A 17,238-nucleotide genomic window follows, 5' to 3' on the forward strand; every position below is an offset into this window, starting at 1 on the left:
GATTGTTTCACTCCCCTTTGCTGCCACTTGGAAATGTATCCTGGATTAAATGGATTGAGAAGCATTGGTGTTATTTTTTTTTCATTCTTTTTGTTATGAATTTATTTATTGAATGGTTTCTCTATGGAGCTATTATGGATAGAGCAGCATTATTTAATCTTGGGATGGCCATGGATTGTGTAGATCAGTGCTTCTCAACCTGTGAGTCCCCAGATGTTTTGGCCTTCAACTCCCAGAAATTCTAACTGCTGGTAAACTGGCTGAGATTTCTGGGAGTTGTAGGCCAAAACATCTGGGGACCCACAGGTTGAGAACCACTGGTGTCAATGAAAAAGGGATGGTCGCAATTATATGAAAAAGGTCCTGTTCATCCACATGCTAAAACCACATGGAATAGTCTCAGAAAAGAATGTACTGGGGACCACACACTTGGGAATACTTGTGGTCTTATGAACTAGTACATGGGTTGAAGACAGGGTAGCTCTAGTCTTATTACAACCACATCAGATGACAGGTGGCAGAAGGAGGTGATGCTCCGCTTCGCTGCGAGGTGTGGGGAATCCGGTAGCCCACACCTCACCTCGCATTGCCTGCATTGCCCACTGGGAGGATGATCACATGGGGGAAGCAGGAGTATGCGTGGCACTCTTGGCTTTCCCCCATAGATACTGGCAACACGGGAAATCTCCTGTGCTGCTGTGGCGGTGTGCCGTTTTTGATCTCCTTCACTCACAGAGCCGGCATGATGTCATCTGATGGGAGCCAGCCGATGTATGCCACCAATTCTAGCCCCATATGATGAGGTTGTTAGTCTTCGTCTTTCTTGTGCAGAACCTCATGGCCTGTTAGCTTTCCTTCTTCCCTCCTCACCTGCTCTCTTTCATTTTTCTAGTCTACCACAGAAAATAATCTGAGAGTTTGCCTATCATCATTGCAAAGCAGTGGTCCAAAAGCACTGTGAGGATAAGTTAATAAATATTAAGCTTTGCACACAGCTAGCAGGTAAATTGCAGGGTTATGAATATTAATGGCCAGATGGGATAGTAAATCCTGTTTACCTTCTCAGTAGTGCAAAAACCAGTAGCTACATGATAAAGATCATAACAGCAATATTCTTTAAATATATTAAAAGGAAATCCTCTTAATGCAGTGCAATATGAACCTTTAGACTATTTTGTAAGCCAATAGATGGTGTACTAATAGGACACCAGGATTTAAAGAAGGATTGTGGGGCTGCAATTAAAAAAATGTCACTGTTGATGTTACATCAGACATGAAATTCAGGAGTCTGATACCTTGCGTTTTCGGTCTGTTTCATCTTATAAAAAATATTAGTTATGTCCCAACCTCTGAAAGTGAGCAAACATGCTTACATTTAACACTTGATCACCACACTAATGGTGGCCATTGCTGTTGTATTTCCATTTCTACTGATCCATGTTCCTAATAATTTCTGGCAGAGTGTTGATAAAAACAGCCATCTGTACAGAAAGCATTATAAATTGTGTCTAAACTAATGAGGGTTGGATATTTAAAGGTGCTGTGACTGGGATTTTAATGTGGCTGTAAAGTTTAATATAGTTTATATTTTAATGTACTTACATTGGGTTTTAAGTTAGCATAGCTTTATATTTATTGTTAGCCATTTCAAGTTCCCACATCAGAGGCTTTTTTAGCAGCCGCATCACATTGTTGGCTCAACAAGTTAAACATGAGCCAACAATGTGATGCGGCTGCTAAAAAAGCCAATGGGATTCTGGCCTGCATCAATAGGGGAATAGAGTCTAGATCCAGGGAAGTTATGCTCCCCCTCTATTCTGCCTTGGTCAGACCACACCTGGAATACTGTGTCCAATTTTGGGCACCACAGTTGAAGGGAGATGTTGACAAGCTGGAAAGCGTCCAGAGGAGGGCGACTAAAATGATTAAGGGTCTGGAGAACAAGCCCTATGAGGAGCGGCTTAAAGAGCTGGGCATGTTTAGCCTGCAGAAGAGAAGGCTGAGAGGAGACATGATAGCCATGTACAAATACATGAGGGGAAGTCATAGGGAGGAGGGAGCAAGCTTGTTTTCTGCTGCCCTGCAGACTAGGACACGGAACAATGGCTTCAAACTACAGGAAAGGAGATTCCACCTGAACATCAGGAAGAACTTCCTCACTGTGAGAGCTGTTCGACAGTGGAACTCTCTCCCCGGGGCTGTGGTGGAGGCTCCTTCCTTGGAGACTTTTAAGCAGAGGCTGGATGGCCATCTGTCGGGGGTGCTTTGAATGCGATTTCCTGCTTCTTAGCAGGGGGTTGGACTAGATGGCCCATGTGGTCTCTTCCAACTCTACTATTCTATGATTCTATGATTCTATGATTCTAAAAACAGGATAAAATAAAGTAAATAATAGTAATTCTGATGAATAATTGTCACCTTCTTATCTTTTTCAACTACAGTAGGTCCTTGATATCTGCCAGGATTTGGCACCAGAAATCTCCTGTTGACACCAAGACCTGTCCCATTATATACAATGGCAATAAATAATAGTGTCCCTTATATAAAATGGTAAAATTAAGGTTTGCTTTTTGGATTTTTATATCTTTTCTTTCTGTCTTTCTTTCTGTCTTTCTTTCTGTCTTTCTTTCTTTCTTTCTTTCTTTCTTTCTTTCTTTCTTTCTTTCTTTCTTTCTTTCTTTCTTTTTTGGAGAAAACAATGGATGGTTGAAACCATGGATACAGAGGGCCAGCTGTACAAAATCCAAATTCATCTTATGACAACCATAAAATATTATCCATAACAATTCATATTTCCCCGATATTGAGGGAAATGATACCTCCGCACATACCCATTACTAGATAACATGAATGGATAAATGTTATTGCCACTAATGTCCTTATTATGAGCATCTATTTGATCATTTCACAAACAAAATACCTGATTTGAAGGTTTGATCCACCAAGAGCTTCTTCAGATTCACAGTTAGGGTGCCAATCCCGACCCTTGTATAACAAGGACTTAGTAAGCATGGCATATGTTGTAATAGGTTGAGAGATTAAGGATGTAATGTTGTTTTGAATGCTTTAAGTGGCTATATAAATGAATACTCCACTTGTAAAAAAGTGCTGGACCAGCAGAGCCCAGGTTAACCGAGGGTTGTGATAAATATATATATATGGGAAGCTGTGCTGCTCTTGCCTTTCTTTAGAAGCGGTTGCAGATTTTGAAGGCCTTGGATTAAGACTCAACACAGCACATGCATTAGAAATTAAATGACTTCTGGGAAAAGATTTGCTAATACACTGAAAGGATAAACACTGTATAAACAGGAAAGGGATACATTTACAACACTAATGCGAAGCATCTGCAGTTGCTAATCATTCGGTAATCTAAAACTAGAGAATAGTATAGTGGATATTATAAATAGTTTTTTGAGATTAATGTCAAGGTAACAGGCAGTAGGTGATTAGTCTTTTAATACATATACTGTGTATGTGTGTGTGCATATATACGTTCAGCCAAAAATAAAGCTGCCCCCATAAAACATGTCTCTAATGAGCACTTTCTTGTCTAAATTATGCTGTCAGATAAACCTTTTCCTTTCTGAAAAATATTCAGGCTAGCTCCCACAATAACATTATAAATAAATGGTTATGAAAATGAAATGATAAAAGTACAGTAACTATAGAAATTAAAACCTTTCATACAAAGAAAAGAAAAGAAAATACAAAGAATTTGTTTTCATTTTACTGCCAGGAACAATTTTACATTAAATAAACCTATGCATTGAAGTAAAAATTCTCCAAAATATTCTCCCTTTCCTTTCCATTTCACAATTTAGAAGGTTTAAATCTTTAATTTAATTTTCTGTTCTAACTGGTGGATATACCTAATTTTGCAACAGTTAGAAATCCCAGCTTTCTCCTATTCTGTGCTGTCTACTCTCTCCAATTCTGTTTCTTTCCTCGCACCCACTTGTCTTTCTGGTCCCCTTTCAGCCTTGGTTTACATTCCTCTTAGCAGGTATCAGGATCATTTCTCTCGTTCCTAAATACCCATATTCTACATTCTCACCTGCGGCAACAACAAGGAGACATTTTCAAGAGTAGCAAACTTCTGTCTTAAAGAGAAGTTTGATTTGGGTTACAACTGAAGTGATAGGCCCCTTGACATTCAAGAAATGGCACAGACATATATAACTTGTTCCAAAGGGTGATGTGGGATGACCAGGGCATTTACAGAAATACAGAAAACAGCCGGGAAGTCAAATCATGGGTCCATGGGCTCAGTTATTTTTCTACAATAATTGGCAGCAACTCTTCAAGGTTTCCCCACAGCCCTACCTGAAGAAGCTTGTGTTTTAACTTAGACAACCTGCATGCAAAAAATCTCCTCTGCCAAGGAGTTCAGTGTTGTTTACAGAGTGGATACATTTTAACTTAACTCAGCAGGTCAATTCCTAGGTGGCTTCCTAGCCTTTAAGTAATATAGTGTGCACATAAAGAATATTTACAGGTTTTAATGTTAGGAGAATCTGAAAAGTAGTAACTTCTAACTGTATTCCTTTTTTTTTAATTTGGAGTGTTTTGATCACAGAAGAAAGAGTTTTATCAAATAAGGGATATAAAACCATATGCAAACATATCCCCCCCCCCCCCGATGGCTTAATATGAACTATATATATATATATATATATATATATATATATATATATATATATATACACACATACATACATTTCTGTGTAAGAAAACTGACTTGTGGATCCTTGCCATCACACAATATCTCTTCCTGAATTGGTCACTATTTAATTTGAAAACTTAAACCAATGTTTGCAGCCTTTCTACAAGGCTATTCAACAATATTTGCAAAATGCTACAGCCCAAATTTAATTGATAGATAATTCTTTCCCAACTAATGCAGTGCTACTTTAATTGGTGATCTGTGCACCAGTGCTGATTTGCAAGGTATTGGCTATTAATCCATGACAAATCCATTTCCAGGAAATGAATAGTTGGAGTCCATGGGCAGAAACATGTTATCTGGCACATTAAGACCAAAAAAGAAAATTCTGGTCCTGTACATCTGATAGCTCAAGAAGCACTGAGCTGAAGAAAATATTCCCTTTTAGGTCTACCTGTCATTCTACAATGTTTGATTGTTTATAAAAAAAAAATATCCCAATTTACCTAATTTCTTTATCTGGGAACAGGATAGGAAAATGATCCTCCCATATTTAGAAAATACCTCCAAGTAAAACATCCAGTCCCTTGGAACAGTTAGCCTAGCAACTTAGTGAAGAAATAATAATCTTTATAATATTTTCCAATTTCTTTCTCCTATTTTTGTTCCCAATTCTTCCTACCATAATTCCCTTACTTGTGTCCCCTTTCCACCCCATTTAATCTCTATTAATATTTTATATAACATACTGGTTATCCCTTTCTGATAGAGAGCAAGATACTTCAAGAATTTATCAATCAGAATAATATGCAAATGGTATTTGACCCTGATAAAGATACATAATCTGGATAAGAGCTGTTTAAAAAAAATGTTGGAGGGGTTGCCAAGAAATGGGAACGTATATTCATATGTGGGAGAAGGTAAATATGAACAGAGGTTCTGGGGAAAAGTTATAATAGAGATAAAAAACATTATGAAGAAAAAAATTAATAGAAATCCGGCGACTATATTGTTATCTTTATATGATAAAGATGATTGGAAAGTAAACAAAAAGAATTTGATAATGTTGTTAATGGCAGCAAGGCTATTAATAGAAAAAAATTGGAAAGGAGGAGTAGAAATTAAGATTGAAGAGTAATATAAGAAAATATGGAAATTAGCAATAAATGATAAATTAACATGTAATTTAAAGGTAAAAAAGGCCTATGGAAAAGTAACAATTTTGAAAGCATATGGAAAAAATATTGAAGAAACATTGAGAAAAGAAGATGGAAAGCAACCCTCAGAAGAAATGAACCTGTGGTGGGACTATGAAGAAAAGAAAAACTCTGGAGGCAGAGAGCACAATGGAGAAAATGAGAAGAAATAAATATATGAATTATAGAGATTGTATTTTGTAATGAAATGGAATGAAAATGTAATAAAATTATTAAGAAAAATGTTTTTTTAAAAGAAATAATTAGATTTGCTCACTGCTGCTTCAGACTTGTTTACAGATTCCATGGTCAACTTCACTAGTAATGGACTTCTCAGATTAGCATAGGAAAGATCAAACCATACTTTAAAAAGCAAGTGAGGATCTCAGGTTCTATGAAGCCCATTTGAGCCAAATTAGACTTTATCACAACTAAGTCCTAGGTCCTGTTCCAACTCCTACTGTGAGTTTCTGATGCCCCTCAGTTTCTGCGTGCAAGTCTCCTGTCTTTCCTTGATAGATGGAGATCATGGTATCCAATGAGACTTAATACTCATTGGGTGATCTTGGATTTGTCATATGTTCTCAGTTGCACCCACCTCACAGGTTAAAGTTGTAAGAACGAAAGCTATGTATCCTGTCTTGAGCTCATTAAAGGAAACACAAGTTAAAAATGTTTCTAGCCAGAGCAAAAAATCAGAGAGCTCATAATCCTAGCTGACAGCTGAAGCAGAATTAAACGCCAGGGAAGAACGGTGCAGGAGGAAGGGCAGAAAGAAAAGTGAACAAAAAGGGCTTTGTTGGAGATTCCCTGGGAATGAAAATTACAGTGAAATTCTTCTCTAGCTTGGATTAAAATTCAAGGAGTCATAATGGTCACCTTGCATCTGATATAAAGCATTAGAAACTCCCAAGATACATAACCTGTGCAAAATGAATATGATCTTCAGGAAATCATAATAAAAATCCAACAGATTTTTTAAAAGGGCAAGACTTTATAGTTCTGCTCAGGTCTCCTGCCAGAGGTTGATTAAACTTGTATTTTGACATATATGAGGATCACTTAGTACTGAAATGACCCATGCATACATCAAGCCTTACAAAATTTATATTTATTAAAATATATGGCTAAGCTCCATCTATATGCTTGCATAACAAAAAATTGTACTGTACAAAACTGTTGAGGTTTGCACAAGATTTTTGCATAAATTTTTTAGTGTGCGATATTGTTATCTTTTTCAGAAGATGTTCCTTTTTTGTAGACACTTTTATTAATTAAGTTATTGCCCCCTGCCCCCATAGAAAGCAGTCATAGTGCACAGAAAATGCACAGGGCAGCCTGGAAACTTTTTTTTGGTGCAAAACCTACATATATTTCTGTGCAGAACAATTTTCTGAAACACTTCAGAGTGAGCAGAATAGAAGGTGAAACTGCATTAAATTCTCACCACTATATCATTCTTCCTAGCTGGGTTTTCAAAGTGTCAGTAAAGCCATTCCTCAATTTTTAAAACCCCAATAATGGTGAATATGGTATTTCTATCCTTCCCAAGTATTTACCAGTGTACTCTACTATGAACATCCTTCCTTTACCTGCGCTCTTGCTAATGTTAAATACCTTCAAGTTGCTTTAAACCTCCAAGACTCCTTGTCACCAAAAGTTCTTCTCAGATCCTGCAGATTCAGGATTATGACCTCCTTTGATTGAGTCTATCCACCTGCAATGCAGTCTTCCTCTTTTCCTACTGTTGCATTGACTGGCTATCATATTTCTATTGTAACAACCCCAAGCAGCATAAAATAGACGGAGAAGTATGTTCAACAATAAAAGAAAACACTCTCATCTGCTTTAGAAACATGGTAATTCCATGTTGACTGATGTCAATTGGGAATGGCTGGCACTGTACAAGGCTACAAGAAAACATTTTGTGTTTCATATACTATCACATTGACTTGTGAAGCTTTATTGCAATGTATCTCCTTCAAAGGCTGGGGCAATGCCAGCACAGGGAAGGATGGAATTACGATACAATGCAGCCACCAAGTATTGTTTCATGTAACATTCGAATGTTTCTATTTAGAAAGGCACTATGCCACTTACAAACTAAAGTCATATTTTGCTCAAGTAACAATTAAAACAGTCCGGATTCCTTTAGATGGGATGTGCTCTAGTTCATGCCCAAACAGAATAGTAATAGAATTATGCTTCATGGGTTTTCTCCTTAAATTTTCACTACACAAATATAACAGCTGAGATGGGCTGCTGCAGAATTTAATGCAAGGTGTCAAGAATAGTGTTTTATTTGGGATTTTAGAACAACATTATTTATGAATTCACATAAAACAAAATGGTTTTGCTTATTGCCAAGAATAAATCATATTTTTGCAAGTTCTTTTCATGAACCAATTTAATTTCTTGCCCATAGAATTTGGAGCATATTAAATTCCTGGGTAAAAATGTTCTTTGTGTTGATGGTCTCAAATACAGCTTCGGTTAAGATTTTCACCCAAGTTGTTATTGTCTTGAATTAACTTACGCACACAAACAAGCTATTCAGATAAAATAAATCCAAGGTGGTGGCATCCATTTGGAAGATGGCAGAAGACACGCTCATTCTCTTGAGAATAGCCTCATTAAGTTCACCCAAGAGAGGAAGTTTATTTGTCCTCTTATCACCAACAAAAAAAAAAAAAAGGACACCAGTTGACCCAACTGGCTTCTTCATATTAAATATTCTGGGCAGGGTTATGTGCATTTTCATTGCTGGAAAACATCACATTGAAATATATTCCAAAAATATGTACCAATAAAGTATTTTAGGAAGTTAGCATAAAGCTCTAATTATTGCAATGGGGAAATGGGGCGTGCGGGGGGCGGGGGGCGGGGGGAGAGATCACCTTATTCTTCCACTTAAAAGTCTTATAGTGACTTGCTACAGAAGATCTATACTTACATCCTGAATTGGAAAGCAAAGAGCTGGACATAAAGCTGGTGTTGGTTTGCCAGTTGGAAGATGAACCTTGTATAGCAGAAATATCAGCCCCAGATTTCTTATCCTGTAAGAAGGAATGAAATTTTTCTTATGAAAGGCTTCATTTTGATGTATTTCCTTTTATCTTTTGAGATTAAAAACTGCCTAAAGCCAGGGTTATATAATGTGGCAAAATTCTTTTAAAGTGATAAAATCTGGTTTCAATGTTCAGAATGTAAATCTAGTTGTTAGCATTAAATCTGATTTCCTTCCAGATTCTGTGTCCTTGTCAACACGTAGAATTCTGGGAGAGGTCGTCTCTCGTACTTGCTGAGAGTTCTGCACATTGTTGGGGCAACATGTGGAATAAAATAGGAATCTCATTCTCATCCTACAGAACCTGCCAAGTGGCACCGGGTGAATGATAACTTGCCCAGCTTGTTATACCACAAAATAAGCATTTTCAAATAAACCAACAAACCAGTTCAATATATTATTCCACACTGAAGAAATCTAAGCCACTAAAGAGCAGAATACCTGTCTGACATTTTGTTAATGCAAACCCAACTCTAAGGATGCAATTTGATTAGATGCTCATGCACTTGCTAAAAATACAGCACTATAATCTGAAAGGAAAAATGTTAAGAGGACTTCTTGAAAAATGAAGTTGTTCGTTCTGTTTCCTAAAAATTAACCCTTTGCAGAGTATGGGCCTCTTGTGGATCCTTTCTAGTTCTCTGAAGCATTTTTGAGGGTGCATGGGAAGATGCAGCAGGGGAAGTGGATCCCACTGATAGGAGTGATATTGTAAGGGAAATTACCTTGCAAGATCTGCCTAATTGATGTAGTGAAACCCATGTGCACTGTTGTACTAGTAAGGGGCAACCGTTCACACCATAATCTAGACTTCTAAAGGTTCAAATCTCTTTGATAGCTTTTCTAGAGAGGTTGGACTTTTCTATGAACATTATCAGAACTCTCAGAAAGAGTGGGCCAATAGGACCTCCTTACCATCCCTTCCCTATATTCTAGGCTGTTGTTTCCCCTAAGTCATAGAATCCTACAAAATAGGAGGAATAAATATACTGTCGCAGGAGCAGCAGTTGGCTTAGTGACCAAAAGAAGAGGTCTGAACATATTTGGGAACCTACAGTAATACCAGAAATTTTGGGGTTGTTGCTAATTCCTCGAATCTGAGTACACTGAACCAGAAGAAATTTACAACTACAGAGCACAGCGTTTTTGATGAAGATAGAGGTTCCTAATATGTTCCACCTTCGTGCTAGTTTTTCTCTCCCTACTGACGAAATACATTTATAAATTAAAGCAGGAGAAGGAAATAGGTGGTAAGAAAAACCAAGAACACCATTTAGGAACTGATGAATTAAAATTCAATCTTTGGAGCATGACTTTATGTCTCTCCTGAATATTTGGTGGGTCTTCTGAACTGGGGCTCCCATTTCAACATTTTCCTATAGTTTTGAAATTTGTTGAAATCCACCCAATACATATAATTAAACTCAATTGTTTAAATTTTTGAACTATCTTAAACTTTGAGGACTGCTGAAAGACAGCTGAACATGCAACACAATGTAGTTATCTAACTTAGGTGATATTGGAGTCAGTTATCCAAACTCGAGTAACTTAGATTATTACATTGAGTTTACATGGGTTGGCCTTGAGAAACTTCAGATTGACCAGTATATTGTAGTCAAACAACTCATATGGGCTCACCAGACTGTACATATTTTCTCAGTATTATCCACTGGCTTCTAAGTAGTTTCTAAAACCAATTTGTTGTTCTAGAATTAAAGCCCTAAATGGCTTCAGCAGTGAAAGTCTGCCATTTATTTCAATATTTTTTAAAGTCTGTGCTCCAGGTACCTCCACTTTGAAGATTAGACAGGTAGTACCAGGAACTGGTAGCCTTTTCTAAAGTGGTGCCTCATTTCTGAGCTTCCTCTTTAGGGACATTTTGTTGGAATCAAATTTACTATTCTTTGATAAAGCAAGCAAAGCTTTTCAGAACCTGAAAGAAAACATTCCTTGGGGGATTTTGCACAATGTCCTGGACATGGATAAAACCTAGAAATTGTAAGGGGATACTTGAAAGCACATAAAGAGCGGAGGGAAAGAAAAGAATACCGTAAGTGCTTTTTTGACAGCAACAAAAAAGAAACAAAATTAGACTGATTCACTCTATTCTAATCTCACATAAGACAGTTTCTGTGGAGATCAAGAGAGGTGAACAATGAAAAAAAATATTTGTAGGCTATTTCAAGCCAGTTAGTGAAACAAACACTGAATTATTTTCTTACTTGCTGTGAACCATTTTATTCCATTTGTAAACAAATATGACAGAAAGGAATATCATATGGGTTAAAGATATGCTCATTTCATAGTCTTTATTGTCTAAATCAGGGGTTCTCAAACTATGCTATGTGGAGCCCTTGGGGCTCTGTGGGTGATAGTGAGGGGCTCCACTGCACGATGCTGCTTTCGCCGCCTCCTCCTCTTTCACTCCTGAGAAATGCAGGGAAATTAAAGTTTGGAGCTGCTGGAAACAGCAGCAGCAATAGTGTCCTCCCGAGGCACAGACCCTTTCCCCTCTCGCTGTGCAGACTATTTTTCTTGCCACCCAGACCACCTCCCTCCACTTGCTTTATTTCCAAAACCTTATTTCCCTTTCACCGCTTAGGGGGTGCTTTGTGTATTTCCTGCATGGCAGAAGGGGGTTGTACTGGATGGCCCCTCAGTTGTTCCACTGAAATACCGTTAAGTTTATTTTGGTTAAAATTGTTCATTTCAAATATTGTATTTTTCTTTCTTTCTTTCTTTCTTTCTTTTCTTTTTTTGCACTGTTTAAATTAATTCACACCAACACTCTCCACCCACCTGCCACTGGCCCAGCCCATGCCTGATATTATATTATATTATATTATATTATATTATATTATATTATATTATATTATACTATACTATACTATACTATCATTTATTGGGCTCCATGAGAAACTTTGCTTCACCTCTGGTCTAAATGAAATTGAGCACTGTAGTAGAATCAGCAATGTATAGGTTTCCTAATATCTAGTACAGGTCAAGACATCAGATAATATCTAGACTAGGAGTAGGAATTGTGTTTCCTGCAAATGTCATTGAAATGCAACTCTCGGCAGACCTAGCTAGTGCAGCCAATGTAGACGGAGCTGCATGTCAAAAACATCTCAAAGGCCATTCCACTTTTCAGCATTGGATAAATGCATGGAGAATAAGGCTATTGCTGCCTTTTAAACAGAGCTAAAATGGAACCTCTGTGTTGTTTAAATGCTGACAAGCTCTGATTATCAGAAGCTGGGGACAAACAAAGAAGGGAACAACTATTTTTACTGCATCAACTTACAGCTTATTTCTTTAGTAGTTTCACAAACAAATGCGAACTAAAGAGATAGGATGTAAACTTACCCTGAAGTCTTCAAGTCTGCGCTTTGAGTCTTCCAGATGCTGCTGTAAAGAGCCCACAATTTCCTTGTATTTACTGCATCTCTCTCCAATAACTTCTGTCTGAGTGTGGGAACTCTGTGGTCAAAGAAAAACAAAACCCCAACAAGATGAAATATTAACGCTAGCGAAGCTGACAAAATTATTTTCATGGGATAAAGTGGAATACTTAAGGCTCTGGCCATCTGCCGGGGGTGCTTTGAGATTTTCCTGCTCCTTTCAGGGGGTTGGACTGGATGGCCCGTGAGGTCTCTTCCAACTCTACGATTCTATGATTCTATGAGTAGATGTCACAGAAAGTTGCTGCCTAACTTGTTACCTCAGACTTACATCTACACTGAAAAACATATAATAACAGATAGACATGTGAAACATAGCCCTGCCTAAATAACTCTAAAAACACCTAAGTAGGGACAGCCCTAGTTAGTACTTGGTGGCAGACATCAATAACAGGCACTGTAGACTATTTTTAAGAGGGAAAAACTCGCAAAACCTTCTTTGAGTACTTCTTGCCTAAGAACACTCTATGGAATGTATGGGGTCATGATACATCCAGCAGACAACTTGAAGGCACACACACATAACCCTTTGGACAAGGTTTTGTATGCCATCCAGCATCAAGTACTGTATTGGCAATGTTTAAAATAAAACTGGTTTAGCCTGGATTGAAAAATTCAATCCAGGCTGAGAGATTCAGAGATTTCTAAGCCAAAATGAGAATTTGTACAAGTTCTTATTTTGTATGTTTATTCCTGGATGTTTCTGGAGTTAGAAATCTTCAGTTAAAGGATCAAGAGGACCAGCTGGGCATAGACAAGCAAAAAAAAAATTCTACTTCTACAGAGGCCATGCTGTTCCTCCACTCCAAAAAAGAATTGTTGCAGTTTATTGTTGGATGAAGAACTTGGCCTCTCCAACGGCTGATATTACAATTTCCCCTTCTCGGTTTCTCCCAATCTTGCCCTCGAACTGAGAACAGCCCCAGGTTGGAATCCCCCAAAAAGTATATTTAATTACATGTGTTATCTTGCTCTGATTGGATGTCAGAATGAGAACTCAATACAACTCCCAGTTTCTTCATTCCTGCCTTGTTTTGTCAACATTTGAACAAGATAATACAAGATGGAAGTTTCTCAAATTGACTTTTTAATTCAAGCAAATCACCCTGAATTTATTTAGATAGTTTCACTCATCCAGCAGAGCAATTAAGCACCTGTTCAAAACGACATTAAAAAATTCAGTTCCTACTTAGTGAACTAATTTGTTTTAGTGGGACTTTGAATTGCTTAAGTACTTTGATTGTTTAGAGTCTTGTGACCCATGTCATATGCGAAGCACAGTACTAATTAACAAAAGCAAACAATGGAATAGGACTACTGAGATATTTTGCATGTTAAATATCTAGCATGAATTTTGTCCCCAGCATACAACGGCATATTTACTCAACATAATGAACAAGCCTCATATTCAAACAGCTTTCCTATTGATGTTGTAGTCTTTACAGGCTTATCAATAAGTAATGCCAGCTGTGAAACCTTGAGCATCCTGTGTGTCATCATTTGGGAAGAAGTTCTTGGGGACTGAATGTATTATCTCTCAATAAACCCAACCAAATCAACAACTTTTCAAATATTAACACAAGTAAAAGCTGATGACATGCTAATATAAAACAAAACAGCTTATCAAAATATGGTGAACAGATCAGAAACTTTGGCAATGAAAAGATATAATCTCTAATTATTTTATCCAACCTTAACAACCTTGTTTGCTTTTAAAAAGTATCTAGTGATTTGGAATAGGTTTCAAAGGAAGCTAAAAGGACTTCTTTTAAGGAAGATCCCATCAGAAAAAAAGGTTGACAGATAGGGAAGTCGTTATAGAACAGATCTAACCACCCACATAAAGAAAATCCAAATAAATTAAAGAGTTTAAAATATACCTGGATTTTAAGGGTCCCAACACAGCTGATTTCCTATTGCTAAATATTTTAATCATAATTTATTTTTAATAAGTATTTTCTATAGAAACAAAAGGCAAGAAATTCTCACTCCTAACTCTCTGGAATCTTCCAAAAAGTTCAGTTTATCTGGAACGGACTCCAAATGATCCAAGGCCACTCGAGTACTCTAAAGAATACAAATAAAAGAAATGAAACTTGTGATACTTGGTCTCATTTATTTTTAGTATTTATCAGATATACGTTCTCCTAAAATTAAAAGTGGCGCACACACACACATACACAGAAACACAAACAAGTCTAATTATTATGACAAAACTAAATTAAAAGCACAGTTTAAAGTACAGGGTGTTTCAAAAATATGAACCTGGTTTGAAATCGCTGTATTTCTGTAACCACAAACCACCTGTGAATGAACTTCTTACTACTTGAAAGGGTGGGGCATAGAGTTTCAAATGATTACCACTAGATCCATTGGGTCCATCATTTTGAAACACACAGCACAATTTTAAAACATTAAGGAAATTATTGTGTGTATGCCTTCAAATCATTTGTTGATTTATGGTGACCCCATGGATGACATAGGCTTTTCTTAGGGTGATTTTGCTAGTTCCTTCCTTTGAAATATAGTCTTCAGCACCTGGCAGTCTCCCATCCAAGTACTAATCAGGGCTGATACTTCTTAGCTTCCACTGGTGCCTTCAGGGTATTTAGCCTAACCACCCAACTGGTAACAAGTTTTGTTCTCAGCAGCCAGTCACCTGCCAAAAGCTTGCATGGATTTTCTAAAAAGGTCTCCTTCTGTCAGGAGATACAGAACAGAGAGTCCGTCTAGCTTCATTGGCAGACAGTTCCAGATTCTAAGAGGAGTTCCCAAGAAAGTCATCTCGTATGCCTGACAGGGAACAAGAGGGAGAGACAGAACAGCCTCCTCATACTATCTCAAAGCCTGGATAGGCTCATATGTGAGAATAAAGTCTATCGCAAGATTAACTAATTTACGACCTGGAATGAGGAAGTGCCGTCAGTGTGGATGATGAAGCAGCTGCTCCCCCCTGTGGCCAGAATCGAACATCCCCTCAGAAGAAGGTTAACTTGCCTCTGCGTGTGTCTCTCAGTCTCTGTTTGATGTGTTTATGGGCATTGAATGTTTGCCCTATGTGTGTTATAATGTGATCCGCCCTGAGTCCCCTTCGGGGTGAGAAGGGCGGAATATAAATACTGTAAATAAATAAAATAATAAATAAATAAATATCACATTTTCTAGATCCAGTGTAAAGTTATTCTGTATAGTTAATTAGGCCACTGCTTCTTCAGCTGTGGATCCCAACCCCAAACTATAAATATAATTTTTAGACATCGGTAAAAGAGAACTACAATTACAATGTCTATTTTGTTTCAAAAGCGTCTCTTTTAGCCAAAACACCATGTTAAGAACCGAGGCCCCCCAAATGTCTTATCAAGATGTTAAAATCTCACTTCAGATTGTTAGAAAAGGAAACATCTAGTAGTAAGTGAAGTACTAGTTAACACTATGCTGCACTGAGCAGGTGACTGAACATGTGAAGTCTATAATTCAATGGAAGCTACTGCCATCATTACATACCAACAAACATATTTTATCACTTTGTGTTAAGCCCAGAGACAAACATATAGACAGTGAAGATGTTTTAACAAGCGACTTAAAGGATCCTTGTAACCAGTCCCAGTCAGTATACCGACTGCATCATTTGCTGTTATCAGAGCCAGCCTCACATAGAATGTGTTACAAAGTCCAAACAGGATGAAACCAAGGCTGATCTAATTTCTCAGGGAATCGGCATAGTTGGTCTGCTAGTCTAAACTGTGCAAACACACTCCTGGACACTTTTGAAAGCTGGGCATCCCAGGCTCAGGGTTTAATTCAAGAGTACACCCAAGTTGTAAGCCTAAGATTTTATGTGTAGTAGAATCCCTGTTCCCTGTTCTGCCTTTCAACTGATCAGGAACATCTCTTAACACCACTGCTCAAAATTAGAGTCTAATGAGATTGCTAAAACGATTGCTCAAACCCTGCAAAGAACTAACAGAGTAAAGGGTTATCTTTAGATTGCAAACCTGAGGGCTAGGAATGGTTAAATTAGCAATTTGTTCGCTGTTCTGATAGCCTTTATTGATGAAGAACAAGGTGTAAATACTATAAATAGAAAAGTAAATAAATAACATTTTGGTTTGTTGAACTGGATCTCAGTGTTTGCAACTAAATAAGTGCAGAATCTGATAAGACGACTATGTTCTCACTACCAAGTCCAGCTCCCAATTAAGTAACAGAATGGCATGTACTGTATAGACCACTGCTTTTTTATTTTTTGTCAAGAGTGACTTGAGAAACTACAAGTTGCTTCTTGTGTGAGAGAATTGGCCATCTGCAAGGATGTTGCCCAGGGGACGCTTGGATGTTTGATGTTTTACCATCCTTGTGGGAGACTTCTCTCATGTCCCCACATGAGGAGCTGGAGCTGACAGAGGGAGGTCGCCCGCTTTTCCCGGATTTGAACCACCAACCTGTTGGTCAGTAGTCCTCCTAGCACAAGAGTTTAACCCATTGTGCCATTGGGGGCTCCTTGGACAAATGCTAACGCAAAAGGAAACTGAGATCAACAAACATCAATATTGGAAATGAGTTCAATCATCAAAATAAAAGAAGTGAAGATGATTGAAAAATCCTTCCAGATATATCTGTCAGTTATTTTCAAAATAGTTTCACCTGTTATCACTGTGTTTGTTAGCGTGAACAAAGCAAACAACTACACTATAAAAAGGTAACTACAAGAAATGTCCTTTTCCAACAAAAAGTCGTCCAAATTAAGTAAGTTTACATAAAAATATTCAGGGTTTACACTTTGATTTTACTAATACACAATTAACTTGCATAATTAGAATTGATAAACAGTGCACAATGGGATTTTTA

General features: G+C 37.6%; 1 protein-coding gene across 9 annotated transcripts in view; it reads right to left on the reverse strand.

Moving 5' to 3' along the window:
• Positions 1 to 17,238, reverse strand: part of cep128 (centrosomal protein 128) — a 284,185-nt gene that overhangs the window by 13,888 nt on the left and 253,059 nt on the right. For 5 of the 9 annotated variants that reach the window (XM_008117882.3, XM_008117790.3, XM_008117734.3 and 2 more), the window contains 3 exons: positions 14,380 to 14,457; positions 12,296 to 12,409; positions 8,816 to 8,918 (listed from right to left, as the gene is read on the reverse strand). In XM_008117882.3, the coding sequence (XP_008116089.2) occupies positions 8,816 to 8,918; positions 12,296 to 12,409; positions 14,380 to 14,457 (295 nt within the window). Of the gene's footprint in view, positions 1 to 8,815; positions 8,919 to 12,295; positions 12,410 to 14,379; positions 14,458 to 17,238 lie in introns of those variants that run through there. The other 4 variants (XM_062968036.1, XR_010002021.1, XM_008117926.3 and 1 more) reach the window with 2 other exon arrangements.

This window comes from Anolis carolinensis, chromosome 1 (genome assembly GCF_035594765.1).
Source record: "Anolis carolinensis isolate JA03-04 chromosome 1, rAnoCar3.1.pri, whole genome shotgun sequence".
Lineage (NCBI taxonomy): Eukaryota > Metazoa > Chordata > Lepidosauria > Squamata > Dactyloidae > Anolis > Anolis carolinensis.